This window comes from Pocillopora damicornis, chromosome 6 (assembly GCF_964200805.1).
Source record: "Pocillopora damicornis chromosome 6, jaPocDami1.2, whole genome shotgun sequence".
Lineage (NCBI taxonomy): Eukaryota > Metazoa > Cnidaria > Anthozoa > Scleractinia > Pocilloporidae > Pocillopora > Pocillopora damicornis.
This window is the reverse complement of record NC_142675.1, coordinates 2,881,063-2,901,663: the sequence shown is the minus strand read 5'-3', so window position 1 is coordinate 2,901,663 and position 20,601 is coordinate 2,881,063. Positions and strand designations below refer to the sequence as shown.

At 40.5% G+C, this 20,601-nt stretch overlaps 1 protein-coding gene across 2 annotated transcripts; it reads left to right on the top strand.

Annotated features, from left to right (window-relative positions):
- Positions 1-16: 16 nt before the first annotated feature.
- Positions 17-20,396, top strand: LOC113677752 (uncharacterized). 2 transcript variants are annotated; one of them, XM_089210170.1, is made up of 20 exons: positions 17-293; positions 2,036-2,272; positions 2,865-4,141; positions 4,546-4,705; positions 5,253-5,450; positions 6,053-6,328; positions 7,368-7,643; positions 8,228-8,509; positions 9,151-9,287; positions 9,593-9,737; positions 10,320-10,595; positions 11,002-11,283; positions 11,592-11,728; positions 12,903-13,047; positions 13,457-13,732; positions 14,462-14,731; positions 15,363-15,609; positions 16,463-17,008; positions 17,422-17,958; positions 18,828-20,396. In XM_089210170.1, the coding sequence occupies exons 1-20, from the start codon at positions 200-202 to the stop codon at positions 19,114-19,116; spliced, it is 6,087 nt and encodes a 2,028-aa protein (XP_089066296.1). In that variant the 5' UTR covers positions 17-199; the 3' UTR covers positions 19,117-20,396. The 2 variants fall into 2 exon arrangements, with proteins under 2 accessions (XP_089066296.1, XP_027050385.2); XM_027194584.2 differs by having other exon boundaries at positions 5,253-5,465.
- Positions 20,397-20,601: the final 205 nt, after the last annotated feature.

Here is a 20,601-nt window from a genome sequence, read left to right as displayed (position 1 = left end):
TAACGGATTAAATTGCTGAATGGATCGAATCTTTGCCACATTTCCGCGGTTAGTGGTCGCTGGCTACCATTTTTATTCCTCAGGCAATTAATTCAAGAAGCGTCGCCTAGCTAAGGAAATACCTATTTTACTAAGGTGAAACTTCCTTCCGGAATTTTTTCACCCGCCGTCTAGCTTTGTTTGCAGTGGGAAGAAACACATGTACAAGAATTTACGTGTCGCCATGGCGCAGACGTTTGTGTTGTGTTTGGTCGTTGTTTTAGGAACTCTTGCATCCTTCGTAAGGACCCAAGGTGAGCTGGTTAGGCGAACATTGTTTTTTATGAATAATAAACGCACTATGCTGCGGTTGCTAGGCTTATACCGAGCTTTCCAATCCAATTTAATCAAAACCTTTTGCCTCTGGTATGCAAAGATCATTTAGAAAGACGTTCCGTACCTAATGAAAGTGTGACTAATTTGTTGAGGAATTCTCTTGCTTATTTGAGTCTCATATCGGCGGGAGAAAGTCTGATTTTGCGACTTAAAAACAAGTTTCAGGAAATAATGGGTGAATCCATTTAAAAGGCTAAAATGTTTTACTCTTTGTTCCTCTTCTTATTCGCTTTCATTTGAAGTTATATTTTCACGCATCGCTAACTGATTCTAACCGAGGGGATCATCGAATGTGTCTCAAAACGAAAAAGTGAAAAATTTCTAACGAGAACAACCTCTATCCTGTTTATCACTAAGTAATTTGTGAAGGCGTCGGGTAAATTTATCATTCCGAGCATCTCCGTCGAGTAGCCACTTAACAGATATCAGTAACACACGAATACTCACAGATATGACATGGAGATGCGTTGAATAACTGAGATGTGCATCTGTTTATTAAGAAAATGACCGATACAGCTGAGGTTTAGCAACTTCATGTAAAAATTTTACGTCTAATTATAAATCAACTGCTAAACTAATTAGCGTGAAAAACAAAAAAAATAATATCTCTTTGAAGGAAAATTGAAATAATTCTCTCTCTCGTTAGCAATAAACTCATATCTATAATCTTCTTTAGATAATGTACTTATCTTTAAGCCGAAAGCTAACAATAACAGTACATTCCCAAATAGAGAAAAAGCGTTGACTCTTAAATTGATGTATGCACCACATCTAAAACGTTTTAAGAGAATGATACTCAATTTTTGAATGTTGAAAAGTCTAAGTTCTTTCTTTTACGAAGAGTTACGCTCACGGGAAAGGGTCACGTTCATTGCGAAAGAGGACGTCAGATATTCACAGGAAAACCTAAAAATTAAATATTTTTGAAGCAGAACAGCTTATAAAAATACAGCTTTTAAATGGTGACATAATTATACCCTACTGGCAATAAATTCCTGCGGTTTTTTTCGTAGGATGTTTTAAGCATTATTGGCATTACACAATACGACGGCAAAACAGCTGGGATTTTTCTCAGCTCTGTAAAGTGAAAAAGCTCTCCCCTCCCGTAATGATCTCACGTAGTGTGGGTGGAACTTAGTCTGGTACCCAGACCTTTCACGGGCAAGGTGACAGTTACACGGTAGGATCTGGGTACGAGATTAGGTAGAGCTTAGAAAAATGCAAAACAGGAGCAAATTGAAAGAAGCTGGTAAAGGGAATTAATCGATGAAAATTTAAACCGGAAGGAGCTTATCCTGAGCTCCTATTCAAAACGTTTCCATATGCCCTTTTTAACGCCTTACACCCAGACATCAATAGGGATTTTCTCCATTCAAATCTCTACACATTTCCAAGGGAGCGGATAAGGAGAATTTACTCAGCAGTTAAAAGCGTCTTCACCTCATGATCTTCATTTGTGATTTAAAAATGACATTGTAAAGGGAAATTAGATGCTGGTCACTCTAAGGAGTCTTAGGGTTATGAAAAAGTTCCTAAGTCAATTCTCTCAAGCCTAGTTCGTGTCCAAACCTAACGAACCTGGGAGAACGAAGTTAAGAGCTTTTATTAATTAAGGTAAGAAAAAATAGTGAGCTTCACTGGACATTTCCATGAGTTGCAGGCACAGAATGGGAGGAATACACTCCATATTGGTGCACCCCAGTGGGGAGAGTTTTGATGAGCCGAGGAACGACTGTTAAGGAATGTAAAAGTTACTGCAATGAAGGCTGTGGAGCAATCGAGTGGTGGGAGGGCGGAGGCCAAGCGTGTTATCTGTGCACTGACTTGAGTCTTCTGATTGAGTTCCCATACACGCGGGATCTATCCTATCCTCCTCATGTGTTCATCAAACAATCAGGTATGTCTGGATGCGTGCTATTTTTTTGTCATTTGGCTTGCCGAGTGGGTGGCGTGCTGGATCCTGAATCCAGAAGTCCAGGTTCAAGTCCACAAATACTTCCTTATGTTCTGCGCTTACGTGGTCTCAATTTTAATCTTTAGGTTTCGAGGTTAGGATTCATTATAGTATTATCAGGGTCAATTGCTGTATTCTTGATGTGAATGTGCTAGTATCTCTTCTTTTTTCTTTTTCCGCATAGTGCTTGCCTAAGAGCTGGCCCCTTTTATAAGCGCTGCAGGATGCGCGTACCTTTGCCCGCGGGGAGATTTGAGACGAGTTGGGGGGAGGTTCGCCGGGAGTCTGGCTCTGATATCAGTGCCAGACCCCTCGCCGACCTCTCGCTGGCTTACGTTGCTTCAAGCCTCATTCTTTTCCGTGAGCGAGGAAACCTAGTGCCGGAAGGCCCGTGACAAGGGCCCTCTCGCAGGTTAACATTGTGCCAGTATAGATGCCAACACGCTCCGCTTACTTAAAGTGTTATGCTTGTGATTCTTCATTAATACACAACACCATTTTATGTTGTCCATCCTTTTGTTTTCAACTAAACCAGATGTACAAGCTACACCTACTACTATTGCGACCACGATTGCATCAACGTCTACAGCAGTAACGTCTGATGAAGGAATACCGACAACCACACCTGACGAAATAAAGACAACTTCTTCGATGGAGGAAATATTCCCAACTATGTTTCCGATAGATGAAGATGACATATCATCTACGCCAGATGAGGAAGGTACAACATCTGCAGCAACAGATGGAGAGGATATTGCATCGACTCCTTTCCTAGTTTCAACACCTGCAACAGAGCAGGAAAAGACATCCGCCGTATATCAAGAAGGTACCACCGCTTCCCCAGAGATGACAACTTCAGCGCCAAGTGTAGAAGGAACAACGGCTACACCAGAAGGAACTACGACAAGGTCAGCTGTGGAAGGAGATGGAACAGTTTCTGAACCAGATCATCGGATAACAACCTCTGCTCTGAATCTACAACAAACAACAACTAGTCCGTTTCATGGAGGATCAACTTCTACCAACAACGAAGAAAGTACCACTAAGGAGGCAGAACAGGAAATGACCACTCTTTCACCAATCCAAGAAAGTACAGCATCCGCCGTGGACCTACAAACGACGACATCTGCACCTGAACACGAAAGGCCTACCTCTAAACCAGAGGTGGAAGGAACAAATACAGGTAAAGAGGAAACAACACCTTCACTTGGCCAAGAGGTGAAGACCTCTGAACTGGACCCAGTAGCAAAAGACCCAGAAAAAGAAACTTCCCTTCCTATCAAAGAAGCAACAACCACTTTACCTGAAAAAGGAGCATCTACCTCAGTGCCTGAGCTGGAATGGACGACCTTGTCACCACAGCCAGGAAGAAAGACATATGCGCCGGATCATCAAGGAGCGACCCCCGAGTCACACGAAGACATGACATCATCTCCATCAAGTCAAGAAGCCACAACCTCCGGACCAGAGCTCATAAAAACCACTTCAGCACCAAATAAAGAAGGATCGACATCTGCAACACATCAAGAAGGGACAACATCTCTTCTACAGCAAGAAGGAACCACTTCTGCAACAGAAGCTGTGCCACCTACCTCCGAGAAACAACAAGAGGGAACAAGCTCTGAACCAAGTGAGCAGGTAACAACTATACCACAAGGGCAGGAATTTTCAACTTCTTCTTACAAAGGAATTACCCCCGAGCCAAAAGAAGAACGGGCGACAGTAACACGTCCTGAAAAGAAAATGACAATTTCTAATGAAGGGAAAACAAATTCAGCGAAAGAGGGAGGAACATCATCTACACCAACGGAGGTATACAGTGTTTGTCTTAAAGTATTAATCGTTCCTGAGATGTGACAAAATTATTTGCTCCATCGTTCATAATAAAAACACGGAACACTCAGGAAGAAACCCACTTTCATTTTAGAAGTATGTGATACCATTCGACAGCGTGATCATGATTATGAGTGTAATCGCATAAACGACCCTTTCTTGTCGGTAGTCATGACTAACGTCTCAAAACCCTTCGCGGTAGTCCTTGTCCGAATAAAATGACTTCTTTCATTGAAAACCTTCTCAATACGATTTTTTGTTTACTTGAATTTAATGATTGCTTCCTCTTGAATTGCCAAATTGCATTTGTTCACTGCGAACGACTATTCACCTTTCGAGAGCAACCCTCATTACTATTTTTTTCTTCCCTCAATTCCATTTAGAGTCATTCCATAAGATCTTCCGTGACTCTTCCTGGCGTTCCAATCCAAGTATCCTCCAAAACCATCTCGGAAACGGAGTTAGAGGTGTCCTGGATACCACCACATGAGGGACGCGCAAACATTTTGTTCTACAGAGTCAAAGTTATCGACGTCAGTGGGGGTAAGTACTGTCTGTGTAACTAAAGCAAGATTTCATGTAGTTGCATTTTTGATGGATAATCATTATTGTACTGTGATACACTTATGGTATAGGTGTATTTACGCCAAATAACCTTGAAATTTGGATGATTGCTACTTTGGACGGTAGATAGGCGTCTTCTCTGTCTTGAAAATTTCAAATTTAGAAATGCTCAAAATCTTTATTGAAGTATTATCAGTAAGGCGATATAGAGGGTTTCTCTGGTTCCCTCTGACTTGTAACTAATTGCAATGCATCCTGCGAGTCCTTAGTCCAAGTCCCGTATGTGAGAGCATACCTTTACCACTTTTCACAGTTTCTGATACAAAAGGCCTGAAGAGGCGTCTGTATTTCCAGGCTAACGCTTCCTGGACAAATATGTTTGTTCATAACCCTGTATTGTCATTTAAGCAGTGTTCGAACACAGTGTCTACAAGATACCGATGGTGGCGAAGGCACTTCGCTTACATCGTGGTGATTTTTAGCTGTTGTAGCTCATTTCTGTTACTAATCTTCTTCTCTCTCTCAGGCGGGCTTACAAGAATTATCCAAGTGCCGCAGTACGTTCAGTCAGTCACGGTCGACTCCCTTAATCCGGACACAGAGTACTTGTTTGCAGTATCAGCTGGCAATCAACATGGAATTGGACCATTGTCGGAGGAAATGTCTGGGCGAACGAAGGCCATAATAGCAAGAATAGAACCCACAAAGGACACTGAAGTGCAAAGTACGAGTCAAGAGGGTAACAGCTTATACATTTCAACTTACATACGTTTTTTTCCTACCTGTGGGCAATTTAAAATAGTTTTGAAAACCCATGTTCGTTATGTCGGGGCGAGTTAGGAAAACTGGGTCGAGTACACGAAATGAAGACTTCCTAGAGACTTCCCCGGAATACTTCACCTCATGCAATCCTGAATTTCTGAAAACGAAACAAAGATAGGTTAAATGAATCACGTCAAAAGAAAAACCTTCCTTTTCTCTTATATCTTGTGCGGAAATTTTGATGATATAGCATAGCTTGAAGTATTTGATGCAGTTCCTTTTCACTATTTCTATCGAGGACATCACAAAATGGAACAAATCAGATGCCCAAGGTCTGTGTATTTTTTCGTATGTGGTTGGCCATGTTTACAACCCAGCTATTTCTATACACGATTCTCCAATGGATTATATTCCAAAACCAAGCGTAAAGCTCTCTTTTCGCATTGACAAATTTATATTATTGTCTCGCTTTGCAATACTCGTTGAAAAAGTTCTTACAATTTTACCAAAAAACTTCAACGTTTTTCAGCTCCATTCACGACCATTTCTTCTTTCTTTCAACAGACCCAGTCGTAAGACTCTCTCACCGCACAGACTTTGTCGTTGCCGGAATGGACAAGAGTACCAGAGCCATATGTTTTGTGAGTGGACAGGAATTTATTGGTTGGTTTAAATCAACTGGGGAACAAATCATTGGCACAAGTCCCAACCACAGAATGTATGTGGAGGACGAAGATGACAGCTATTCGCTTGTAATCCGCAGGCTTATGCAATCTGATGGCGGGGAATACGTTTGCCGTGGAACCAAAACGAGTGCAACTTATTCACTCTACGTCGAATGTAAGTGCTGTATGGTCTAATGATAGAAAAACATTCAGGAGCCATTCTTCCATTGTAAAATGGCAAGGGTTTGAAACAGCATTGATCAAAACATAAGGGAAAGAACGGGCCAAGTTTCCTTGCAATTCTCTTCAAAAGAGTTCGGTAAACTTTTGATTTATGAAAAAATAAACCTTGATAGATATTTTAAATTCTTACCAAAAAAATGAGGAATGTGCATGTTGCTAGTGGAAAGACGCATTTGGAAAACGTTTTGCTTGAGTTTCTGCAGAAATTAGTCTGATTTGGACACGGTTTCCTAGCGGCTAATATGCTGGAAACAACTACAGATAGAGAAGTCTAGTTTTGAGTCCAAGCTGGTTCATTGTGCTATTTTATTGGGCCATTTTATTTTGTCATTTTATTGGGCCATTTCATTGTGCCATTTCATTGTGCCATTTTATTGGGCCATTTTATTGGGCCATTTATCGGGCTATTTTATTGGGCCATTTTATTGGGCCATTTTATTGGGCCATTTTATTGGGCCATTTTATTCTTAAAGTACCTCTCTTAACCCAGGATTATAAACGTGAATTGGCAAACTGTCAGGGGAAAAATGACGAATCACAGTGAGGTTATTTGTTTAGGATTGAAATCCCACTGCCGAGAGGATGAAGTGTTTGTCCATCCCTGAAATTTCGGTACAAATTTGAAAGCCGAACACTAAAAAAAATCAATATTCGTGAAAGCCTATCTGAGCATGCGTAGACTTCCGAAGCTGTCGCCTCTTGGCAATCTTTCCCATGGTGTTTTCTTTTCGTTTGACTTCTTTTTCAGGCGTACTAGGCCTATGAATATTACGGATGCCCTAAAAAATGTATTGTGTTAAACTGTTTTTAACACCCTTTTATAGATAATAATTGTGCGATCGTATCGAGCCGCCATGTTTGTTTTGCATGTTTTAAAGCTTATGCTATGTTCGCACTCAGATCTCGTGCGGTTAAAAAAACCCTATGGAGCCTTCTTTAACCTAAAGGTCTCTCTAATTTTGCGTCGACAGTTTCTGTGGAGGATCCTCCAGACGTTCAAAACTTATGGTTAAACCAAGAAGGTGAGATATTTGTCGGTGTCAAGATTGGGTACCCGGCTCCGGAGTATCTCTGGCAGAAAAATGGAGTCAAACTTGACGCAAACTCAGGCCGATTTCGTCTCCTACCCGATGGAACCATCAAAATTAGTAAAGTGTCCGCCGAAGATGCTGGAGATTATAAAGTGAGAATATCTCAATTGAACAGACGACGGGAAACCACTGAAACAATTAAAGTTAGGATTTTTGGTAAGCGATATTCGTTACATTTAAAATTGAGATCATAAGCTCGAGATTTCGTTCACATGGGTTTGGGGTGAAGCCCGAAGGAAGTATCATGCACAAATATGGAGGCAAATGATCCTTATAGAGAAATCTGTTTTTTGTCTCGTCACGAGCATGGGACAAAGAAAAAATTTTGAGACAGCATGAGGAATCGGACCTCAAACCTTCGGATTCCGCGCTACGGTGCTCTACCACTGAGCCACAGAGACTCTGGAAAATCACACTCATGACAAGACGAAAACATCTTTCTATATTTCTTTACCAAGCTTAAAACGTACCATCTCTCGTATTCTAATGATGCTTACGCTGCAACATAAATGTGCTAGTCGTTTGAACCTTGATAAGAAGACAGGCTCATGTTTCTAATAATATTAGTGGTATATGACCTTCAGGCTCGTTAAAAGTGTTTCCGGTTTCTGCGCTTGGTTAGTCCATGTTGTCTCCTCGTCCGGTAGGCCCCCCACTCAAACCAGCTTTAAAGGCGAACTGGGCCAACCTGTCTAAATATCGCAAACAAAAGACTAAATGAAGTTAATTGAAATCCATAGACCCTCCGCAGATCGACACCACAAAGCCAGCGGAACGCAACCTCACCTTTGGCTATCCAACGACATTAGAATGTTTAGTTTCCGGTATTCCCAAACCGGAAGTCACATGGACCGGCCCAAATGGAGAGACAGTCACAGGGTCTGAGCAACGCATTTCATTTCAAAGCGACGGTAGTTTAAAGATATTTCAAGTAAACTTGATGGATATGGGCAGATGGACCTGTGAGGCGATAAATTCTGTGGGAAGTGCCAGCCGACAGATTGAGGTTCAGGCGATTTATAGTAAGTTTTTCTAAGATAAAATTGGAAGGTTTAAATATTCTTTTACAATATGCGATAGATAAATTGTTATAAGCGACAAAGAAAATGTATGTAATACCCGATTATGATGGTTCATGGCAACCATCATTGTAACCAAAGCTGAGCACAAGAAACGTGGGAGAAACTTGGCTGAAACTGCAGGCATTCAGGCCCAAATCTCGTAGGAAAAGGGGGAGGAAGGAACTCACGTTTTGGTGCAGTAAATATTGAGAGTGCAGAATCAAATTGGTCTTTTAACAAGTCATTTCGTCGGGATGGCGTTTAACACTAAAATTTTTTTAGGGACTTTTTCTAAATCAATAATTTTCATATCAATTAAGGATCGGACGCACTGGACACTTTTAACACACCAAAGAAGTTTGCTTGTGCTGTGAAATTTGAGTGAGGGTTATGTGCTTGGCTTTTTTCTCAATGAGATACTACTTCTCTCATAACAGTGCTTTCTCTGCTCGCTCGCGACTAAATTGTAAGATCTTTTAACTCTAATTTTATTCAGCTCATTCTCGCAACAACGGCCTATATTTCAGATACAATCAGCTGGTTCGCTAGAAAGTAAAAAAAGTTTGGTAATTATGTATTGATTGAGAACTTTGCTTCCCCAGTGCCGCCGGAGATTCATCAGCTTTCAAACATCACCGCAAATGAAGGAGATTCTAAATCATTGAAATGCACCGCTACCGGTTTCCCTCTCCCGAAAGTGATTTGGCTCAGGGACAACAAAGAATATCCAGGACAGATGGTGGGTTCTGACATGGACACTTGTTTAAACCTCTATTTCATCGGTTTTCGATATAAGACTTTTTTTTTTATTGAAACTAAACTTTGGTATTATCTGTTGCAATCAAGTAGTCTAAAACTGAAAATTCGAAGTTACACAATAAATTATTCGTGAAGAGCGATACTTTATGTGAGTCCGATTTCTGGCGGTAATCTGCTCATATCAGCCAAAAATTGTTAGTACTCCTTGACGCATAGGCGGGATAAACGGGACAGGAAAGCGGGTTGTCGTGCATAGTTTATTTCCTATTACCTTTTAAACCACAGAAAAAACCTGGCGAGAGCGTGTTGAACCTGGAAGATCTCGGCTTAGACGACATCTCGAAGTTTATTTGTGAAGCTTTTAATGCAGCAACGGACGAGGAAGGAGAAATTATTGTCAAGACAGTTGCTGTTGATCTCTTTGTTATGGGTAGGTATTTTACGTCAAATTTTCTAAGGTGGCCATTTTAATTACAGTTCCCATGTCTGCCGTTGCTAAGAACAGTGAATCACGTCAAAAAAGGTAAAAAAGAAACTGGATGGGATCAATGTTTCTTGAGAGGCCATTGGGCACGAAGTCACGACAGCAGGGCCAAGGAAAACTAGGGTCGAAAAAAATTTACTGGTGTTTTTCTCAAAAACGTTAATTTAATGAAACATTTTAGTACATTGTTTAAATGCGATGTTGGAAAACTACATTCCAAATTTTGAGGAGTTCACGTTAAAAAGTGTCCATTCTTTAAGAACTAGAGGTAGGGTAATTTTGCCACCGAAAATGATATTTGAATTACAAAGTCACGATGCCGCGTGACTTAAGGCTCTGACGTAGGTTTGTGTGTTCCATATCGGATCGAGGCAATATGGCTGAAAGTGAGTGAAGAGTAGGGGAAGCAGATTATGTGTCTCTGGTGAGCATGACAAGCAAAGCGGTTAGAAAACCCTATATACCCCTTCAATAATGACTGAATTTGTTGTATTTTGTGCAATTTTAAATCATAACGCTTTCTTTCAGTTGAACCAAGGCCATACGATTCAAACCTGGTCAAAGAACCCGTATATAGTGAGCTCGGGAGCCCAGTCCCCGTCCGACTGGCCTGTGCATTTACCGGTTACCCTCCCCCTGAGGTGCGGATCACAAAGGATGATGATAGTGTGGTGAATGGCATAGAATCAGTTTGGATTGACATCGTAACAGACAGCCTCGATGATTACGGAGTGTACCACTGTGTCGCCGAGAATGTGGTCAGTCTTTCCAAGTTAAATTATACCTTTGAAGTCAAGAGATCAGGTTGGTATTGACTCCATAAAATTAATACGATAGTTGTGCTACACCGGTGAGCGATTCTTGTCAATGATCTTCAGGGCACATTTCAATTGGGTGTTGTCGCCTATGGCCAAGGTTAAATACCCTCTACAGCCATTCAAGGAGCCAATGAGCTTAAAGCGCGGGAAAACACAAGATGACGGGTTGCGATTAGCTTCAGCTAAATATCTGATTGGTTGAGGGGGGCAGGGGGGTAGGCAAGTTTTCTAGACCAATCAAGAAGCGAACCGAATCAAAAGCATTGCAATCCCACACTGCATTTAACACTCAATTGAAAATAGTTAGATAAACTAGCCGTGAGATACAAAACGTCATTATCTAGTGGAGTCAGCAAAATCTAAGTTTACGTTCATTTCATTCATTCTGTCAGAGGCTCCGAAGTTTACGTTAGAGCCCAGGGTCCCCTCTGGAAATCTAACCGCAGGCTTTCCAGTGACCATGACATGGAACGTTTCCGGTATTCCAAAACCGGAAATGAGATGGAAGAGCCCTTCGGAAGGATATGTAACTTTGGTCAATCCTCGCTTTTTGTTGAGTGAAAGAAATCTTACCATTAAAACATTGGAGGAAAAAGACGCTGGAATTTGGACGATAGAGGCGACAAATAGCTTGAAAACCACGAAAGTTCAGGTGGAATTCGGCACAATATTTGGTAAGAGGCCAGCAACGATTTTAGATCCGGCTTTATTTTCATTAAATACTAGGATTCTTTTCGATCAAAGGATCCTTTGGTACATTCTTTCAAAAGAGATTATTTCGCTCTCCTTTTTTCATTGATCACATCGTTGAAAATCTGTATTGAGTGATCGGCGGGGAGGTTTGGTCCGCCTGAAACTTCTAAAAGAAATAATTATTACTTATACACTTGTGCTTATATGTCACGAAGTGTTCTGTTGAGGGTAACGTAAAATGACTTCTTCCGAATAATCTTAATATTCCTTTCAATTGAATTCATCACAGTGCCGCCCCAGATCAAGCCGATACCTGATGTGGTGGCATATGAAGGGGAAAATACTACGCTGACCTGCACTGCTTCTGGAGTCCCGACCCCGGATGTAAAATGGATATCAAAGGGAAAGGAGTTTTTTGATGAGCAGGTATTTATATACAATAGTCACGTAATGCGTGCATAGTTTGTTCTCGACACAAAGACCCACTGTCAAACTTCATGAGACAGGTAGATTTTTACGTGTTAAATTTACACATTACTCAAGACCATGCAGTTCAAAGCACGGCTGCTTTGTACTAATCAAGGTTTGATCATCATGTCTCCCGAATAGCTTTTTCGACAGTTTATTCTAAAAGATGAAAATAGTGGGCTTAGTATTTTCAGAATTGGCACCGTTTTGACACCATATTCGATTTTTAATTTATGTGATTTTGAGCTGAAAGAGACTTGCTCATTCCACTATACAGTTTCTGTCAATTTGTAATCTTGCAAAACGTAACCGGCAGCAAACAGGCTACAACTTGCAATTGTAATCAGTAACCTGTGCCTGCAGCCTGCAACCGGTAACATGCAACTTGCAACATGCATCTTGCAACATGCAACGTGCACTTCACATCCTTCAATTTCAAATTACACTCTGCAACCTGTGACGTGCAATTTCAACCTAAAACACAAAGTCTGCAGCCCACGCTTACAAATGTGTAAACTAAAACAGCACTGAGGATTACACCATAATTTCTGGTGTATGATTTCTCATCATCATCATCATCATCATCATCAGGTCGAGCATGCTCCGTATTCCATGACATGCTCCATATTTCTCTGTCTTCCATTGCAGTTGATAGTTATTCACGTCTGCATCCTGTGTCATCCATCATTTGGTCAATGTGGGTCTTTTTTGGGCGTCCTCTTGGCTGATTTCCATGTGTTGGCTTTCAGAGTAATACATCCCTTGCAAGTTCGTCTTTACTGCGCCAACAATGCCCTACGAATCTCATCCTGTGTTGCTGTTGCGATTTACTGATTTTCGGGATGTGGCCGTAGAGCTAGAGGCCTTTTTTACAAACCATTGTTTCATAAACTGAATTAGTCATGTAAATTGGCCACGGTAAAGAATTTCGAAGCTGAAGTTTTGTGCCGATGGGCTAACACTCAAAACGTCCGCTTTGAAACTCTGTACGGTGGCCAATTGACATTATCATCTCAGTTAATCAAACCAAATTATCCTGTAGTACTCCCCACTGACACAGTTCCGCGGTTTCTTTAGACACGTACTTCCTTTATTCATATTGTTTCTGTACTTTATGTTTTTTTCTCGCCAGAAATCACCTGGTAAGAGTGAGATAACTCTGCTGAACCTGGGATTGGAAGACAACTCGCAATTTATTTGTGAAGCGAAAAATGGAGCACAAGACGACAAAGGGAAGGAGCTGGTTGATGTGCAAAGCATGAAACTTATCGTCAAAGGTGAGTTGGATTATTTGTAATGATGATATTTGGTTGTACCCAAAACGACTTATTTATGACATTGATGTAACGAATGGATCGAGCCGGGCGATGCATCCAAGCAGTTTGACTGACGTATTTGAATTGACCAATCACAACTGACACTGTTTGAGTCTTACAGCCAATGGTATCACTGGAAAACTAGCCAATCAGTTTCGATGAAGCTTAAAACACCTCCCCTGACAAACAGCTCTTCACTTGACAATGACTTCCGCTCAAGTTTTCGTAACGTCATACAATATTAACAATAGCAGTCTTTTTTAAAACTACTTTTATCTTTTCTTAATTGGTCGATCACACCACACAGTCGATTTTTATTTCAGAGTGAAAGTACTCACTGCATTACTCATTCATTCATTTATTTTGCCAGTTGAACCTAAACCAGCGGATAGTACCCATCGCACCAAGCCTGTTCTTTCCTACATTGGAAACCCTGAACCTTCAGTCTTCAACTGCGAGTTCAGCGGTTATCCGCCTCCTGATGTAAGAATCTTGAAGGATGGTCAAGTTTTGGCTTATGGCGAGGATTCACTTTCGTACAGCGTTAGCGTTGATAGCGTAGATGACTTCGGTGAATATGTCTGCATGGCCGAAAACGAAGTAGGGAAATCCAAGAAGAACTACACCTTTGAGATACGATCTTCAGGTAACGAGTATGGAAATACTATAGGGCCATTTAAGAGTTCTTAACACTTCATTTTGAAAATGAAGAGGAACAAGGCTCTTGGCCTCTCAGGAGACGGCCTCTTTATTGCCGGAGCTGACTTCTTGAATGAATGCTTTAATGGATGAAAATTAAGTCACTAAAGAAAGACCGTTTTGAAAACTCGAACAAACCTTCAAATCACATGGCAACGTCTGAAGAAAACAATTTTACAATTGAGTGTTCAAAACGGATATGATGAAAATGTAATGGATTGTTTTGGTTCCTCTTTCTTCCGCTCTGTGATTGGTCTAGCGGAGAACTCGTGCCAAAATCTCAGCCAATCAAATAAAAACCTGAAACAAATCCCAACTTGGTTACTCGCGTTTTCCCGTGCTTCAAGTAGAATGCGTGGTTTTGCTTTGAATTCTCATTGTTTAATGATGATGCTCGCTTTTCTTCTGATTGGCTATTTTAATTATTTTGATTTTGGTTTTGCATTGCTCAGTCGGAATATGCTCAAGCCAATCAACTAACCAAACGGTCAAACGAACAAGCAAACCGTCTCTCAATCACTAAATGAGCTAAATAAACCTCAGATACACTTCTTAACAAGCTTCGTGCCTCCGTAACCTAATTTCCAAAGCGCCGATTTGGTAAGATCCAAAATGGTATCTTGTCTAAAAAAAAAGATACACGTTTTGAATCTTTTACTCTGCTCGTATTCCACAGCCGCACCAAGCAGCCCAAGAGACTTCACCGGGGAACCAACATGCGACAGCGTGGTCTTAAGCTGGAGCCACCCAGACGACAGTGGGGGATTTCCTGTCATAAGCTACGTTATCACTTACAGCAATAACACAGTGGTCATCTCCTCTGACCTAACTGACTTCATCGTTGACAACTTAAAACACGGCACAACATACAAAATCGGTATACAAGCTAGAACAGAAGCCGGCATCGGGAAAGAAGCAAATGTTGAAGTGAAGACGACACAGTTTTGTGAGCAATATGCTGTTTGTATTAATAAATTGTAAAAATCATTTAATGAATTCAAAATAAGGGGGAAAACAAAGACGACTATTTAAATCGCAGTCGAAAGTTTTCTTGTAAGATAGAAATAAATTGAAGAAGAGCACGAAATTATTAGATAAGATTGTTTCATGAAAATCAACTACATAATTTTCGTCCGTTTGCTGCGAGGTTAGTTCGCATTATGTTTCTTTTACGGAAGGCTCGTGTCCAGCTCCTTTCGCCTTTAGAGCTGTTTCAACCTGGTGGAAAGTTACCCTATGGCCGAGATGATGATGAAATGGAGGCCCTTCTAGGAGTTATCGGAATACAGGATATTTGGGGTAAAAATTATAGGAATAAGGGATACTCGAGGAAAAAATAAATGGGACAGGGGATATTTGAAATAGAGATTCCGGGATATCGAGCTTTAGAATTATAAAGATATAAACAACAAGATATTTAAGCCAAACATTTATAGGATACGGGATACTCAGATCCCTCCCCTCCCCCTCCTTCTCCATCTGCTAATGGAGCCTTGAAATGAGATCGCACAATCTCATAATTAGGCTCAGAAGGCGTACAAACTAATCCTGGAATTCTTTGTAAAACACATTTTCAGGCCAAGTGTCATCTTGCGTAAACGTACTTGAAGATGGAGATCTATACACTTTAAACGCCAGTCAGGGTCTCTGGCCCAGAGATGGATTTTGCCGAGCACTGAGTGCGCACAGAGCATCGGAGCCTGACATGTATAGGCTGTCCGCTGACTATTATATCCCTGGCACTAAAGGCTCAATGGTGGTTACCTACGTGGGTGTGTTCTTTAACGCTCAGAATGAGGACAACTTTGATTTTATATTCTTCAGGTAAAAATGTTGAAGATGATATATTGTTTTATAAAGAAAACTTCGTGAATGAAAGTGATTCTCGCAGTGATGTGCACTACTTAGGCAGTAGTGAAAATAAGGCCTGAAAAAAAAATTCAGGCCTGTACGGGATTTGAACCCATGACCTCTGCGATACCGGTGCAGCGGGAGCTGGTCATGATGGTGGTTCTAAATAAACCCTTGAAGTGATGAATAGACGGTTAAGAATATATGAAAGTCATATATTTGAACTGCGGATAAAGACGTGAATGAAAGTGATCCTCGCAGTGATGTGCAAAATTCAGGCCTGTACGGGATTTGAACCCATGATTTGAACTCATTCACGTCTTTATCCGCAGTTCAAATATATGACTTTCATATATTCTTAACCGTCTATTCATCACTTCACGGGTTTATTTAGAACCACCATCGTGACCAGCTCTTCCGTGTAAATTTATGGCATGGTTTCTCTCCATTGAGGGAGTTTCAAAAGAATTTTAGGAAAAGTCATTTAATCAAGTTGGAACAGTCCAAGTACAGAAACATGTACCTTATTGCTGGGCCTAAGTCTGTTGATAAGAAAGATTGCATACTTTTTGAGAGCCCTGAAAACATGTCTATTTTACAACACCTTCCCATATATTCCAGATAAAAAAACTTAAAAACACAAGTCGAGCCGGAGTTTGAATTTGACGAAGGCAAAATAAATTTTTGAAGAGGAGGTATTTTTTTTGTAATTCTTCAAGTTAATTCTTCAAGGTTAATATAGACGACTATTAATATAGATAACTATTTTTCTATGGGGATATCAACATATATTGCTTAACTATTTTTGGGAATTTTACTCACTCAGGGTTGGAGCAAGTGACAACCCGTGCTTCCAAACTGGTGAGATCCAGCGAGGCCGGCTGAACTGGTATGGTTCCCAGGTCGGCTCCTGTCCGCACGGCCCACCTCGCAATGCACGATGGATACACATTACACTCGAGGTCCGAAAGTCTGAAGTTTCAGTTTTCCTAGAAGGAGTTCACGTGACTTCTTTTCGAGGCCACTTCCCTCCTAAAGGTGCTGGGGGTGTGTTATTGGCTAATCGCCGTGGAAGTGTTGTACGGTTCAAGAACTTTATCATCAACGATATACCTTCTTTGCCGTTTGAAACAAAGAGTTGTGCTACAATGCAGGATAACACAAAGTACTACTCCATGATAAGTCAAGGCGACTTCTGGTCGCAAGGATTCTGCCGCGCTCTTCTGAAAAATGTCAACTTGGAGGAGACATCTACTTATCAAGTGTCCGTGGACTTGTTCAGTGATCTGGGTTGGAGTGGCGACAGGATTGCATATCTTGGAATTATTTTCAATGCCCGTGATATCAATAATGCTGACTTCATTTACTTCAGGTAAACGCCTAAAGCGTAACCCTAAACATCGTATCGTAAAGGCTCATATTAGCACCCCCTTCGAATAAACGCCGATCCTATCGACCAAACCTTTTACCAAAAGGCCTTCCTCTGAAAAATTGCCCTTCCTTCTCCTCTTTTTAAAATAAACGAAAGATCAAGTTGGCCGAAATAGTTATGTGCGTTGCTTGGTGATAAAGCAACTTGTGTTTGTGAACACTTAAGGTTTGAAAAAGTAACGAGTGTCCACTCTGCCACCATTACGACTTAAGGTTGAACTTCAGATATTGTTACAAGGTTTATGCTAACATTTTATAATAAAAAATGATTATAACTAATTGTCTTGCGCAACTAGTACGCCTTTTTTTGTGCCAATTAAACTAACTCATGAACCAATTGTTAATTTGTTCTAGACCTTACTGGAAGGATCACTGTTACCAAACAGGATACATGATGGGCGGACGGCAGAGGAGAGAAGGAGCCAAAACCGGGCCCTGTTCCTGCACCGTAGCAGGCGGGAAATGGTTTAACGTCCGCCTGGAAATCCGCAGTAACATCGTAAGCGTTTTCATGAACGGCCTAGCTGCTGCAACTTTTAAATCGCATTTTCCTTCCACCAACAAAGGTACTGGTGTTCTTGTAACGGGCGGTTGCCGGAAGTCCATTCGTTTCAGGAACTTTATCGTGAAATCGCTTCCGTTACTGCCTTTTACTTCCAAGAATTGTCAGGGCGCAAGGGATTCTGGGAGCTATTTCACCTTAATGGCTTATCCCGGAATTGAGGACACTACTCAACCCGGTGTGTGCCGCGCAGTGTACCCGAAAAATGTCCTGGGCACTAGTTACGTCATCAGCGTCAGTTTTTATGTTCAGGGGAGTCTGCTGGGTGGAAAGTATGGCGTCATGTTTAATGTGAAGAACGCTGACAGCTTCGAGTTTGTTTACTTCCGGTAAGAATAAATTTATGAAAAAACGATTTAGCTATTTTTATTGGATGGGCGTATTTTCATCGATGCTCTCTATTTCTAAATCAAATTTACTAAGACGGCCTGTCAAACGAAAGAAAATGTTAAGAGCCCATGAGAACTCAGAGTGAGTCTATGTGCCCACCTCAAGCGCGAAAAAAACGCAAAGTATGAAGTCATGATTGGTTCTGGCGCTGCACCTGATTGGTTGACTATGTGGTGCGAGTTTCTTGACCAATCATGGTGCTAAACAAAACAAAGAACTGCTCTAGGAGTCACTCAGTAAGTTTTTCTCAAACGCACGAGTTTCTATCGCAGCTGATTTTTAAAATAATGCTGAACAACATTTACCGGTACTTCTGGCGGCCACGTCTTTATTTTTTGAAGCTTTATAAGGCTTAAAAAATAAAGGAATTGACCTTTATGAAACCCAACAGGCCATTTCAATACTACTCAGGTTTATGAGACTGTTTTATCTTTAAATATTTATGAAATTCTTTCAACTATTTTACGATAATTTTTTCATTCTAAATCACCTGATAGACGGTGTAATTTAGTAATATCAACTGCGTCGATAACGTAAATTGGTCACCGTAAAGAGTTTAAAAGCTGACGTTTCGAGCTGTAGCCCTTCGGGCTTATGCTGAAAACGTCGGATTTGGAATCTCTTGTTAACGGTGGTTAGTTTACATTACCAACTCAGTTGATAGCACCAAAGTATCTCGTTATACCTCCCACCGACTCAGCAGCACAGTTGCTATAGAAACTTACCCCTTTTATTACTCTTACTCTCTCTCAGACGGGGGGTTCCAAGAAGTAATGCTTTCATAACATATTTCCACACTCATTTCCAGACCCTACAACCGCGATGACTGCGTTCAAATAGGGTACCTTCAAGGCACCAAAATCAACGAAGGGGAACGAAGAAAACCGAAATCCCTGACATGCTCATACGGATTCATGCGGGGTGGAAGTTGGTATGATGTGCGCCTCAAGGTCAACGGAAGCGAAGTAAAGGTTCTCATAGATGATGTAGTGGTCGCCGTTTTCAAGAGTCGATTCCCGACTATTGGGCGCGGAGGAGTCATGGTGGCCAGCGGTTACAAGCGAAGAATAAACTTCAAAGACTTTCGCATATTGTAATTATATCAGTGAAGAGCTGTGAATATTTACCCAATCCTTGGCTATAATGTGGCTTTGAGAAAATCTCACGTCCCTTTTCTAAGGGAAACGGGTCGCGATTGGAAGTTGAGTGCGACATGTACCTCGCAAACGGCAGTCTCAATTTATCTGAAAGGCATTTGAATTTTCTTTATTCGGGAATATTAAACCGATACAAATAGTGAACCTCTTAATTTTCCTTGAATAGAGTTTCTTGCCCTTTAGAAAAATATGCAATTAGAATTTCAGGTTAAAAAAAGTTAAAGGAGTTTTATTATGTGATGAAGACTTCGAGTTTTTGTTGCTTGTAATAGTTATGAAATTCTTACGTTACTGATCATTTTTATCGACTATGTTAAGGTATATGTTTGGTTCATGATATTAGATTTCAAACTTGTTTTACCTGTTAGTGTCAGATAAGGAAGATACGATCATTCTTCATGTATGAATGATCGAGCTATCCACAAAATTTCACGGTGGTATGCCATGTGCCAAATAGATTATAATCTCTTGGTGAACCATATAACACGTAAATTTAATATCTATTAATCTATAGAATAACACTATTGTACCCATGCCTCATACATTATTCAGGGAAAATTTTGTGCTTTTTAAGCCTTTATGATGTAATTCGTGACTAAGTAAATGACGACACAGCCGGCAATTAAAAAAATTATCTTTTTACGGACTATTAAACACTTTTGTAAGAAAAAAGGGAAAAAGTTTTATATACTCACATTACGTAGTTTAACGAAATGGGTTAAAAAAAACACAAAGAAAGGACTTGAGTGATCATTTCACAGTTGAACTAGCAAAAAACAAATATGTTAAATCGAGGCCAGTGTAACAACAATTCCCTTCCTGAGCTGATGTAGTAACTTCTTTGAAACAGTGAGTGGCTAGTTCTTGAAAAAAAATAGCTCCGGAACGTCGACAAGCTTTAATTTTTGTGTTTTTTTTTCTGCTCTCTCCCGATGATTCCACAGTATTTCCACAAGAAACAGCTACTTTCCATGGAAACCGAGTCCTTCTCTTGAAAATGTCAATATAGATCGTTTGACTTAGTGAAAGCATGAAAGTGGTAGAAGTGGTTTTCTGAAGATTGTATTTTGAAGGAAAATAAAAAAAATATCATCACAGGCAGTGTTACGGTGTTACGATATATAATATCAGTTTGTAATATGTTCACAATTTTGAATAGTTTTTATATTGCTTTGCTGGTATGAATGTAAGATTATAAAAATAAAACCTTTTTTAAAGACCTTTTGTTTATCTATCCGAGTTAAATATTGATGATCACCAATTTCGGATGCATTTTACACCTTCTAGAAGAAAATTTGAATTAAGTAACCAATCGGTTATTTGTTTTGATTTTGCTAGGCAGCTATTTCCTTCTACATGTTGACACAAAACCCGCCATTTTCAAAACCAATCAGATTCAAAACTAAGACCACGTTTTCCGCGCTT

Excerpts from the sequence above, each read along its gene's own strand:
- LOC113677752 (XM_027194584.2), top strand. The coding sequence starts at position 200 with ATGTACAAGAATTTACGTGTCGCCATGGCGCAGACGTTTGTGTTGTGT. Across the intron at positions 11,729-12,902 it reads AGGAGTTTTTTGATGAGCAG|AAATCACCTGGTAAGAGTGA; the intron begins GTATTTATATAC and ends TTTTCTCGCCAG. Across the intron at positions 13,733-14,461 it reads CTTTGAGATACGATCTTCAG|CCGCACCAAGCAGCCCAAGA; the intron begins GTAACGAGTATG and ends CGTATTCCACAG.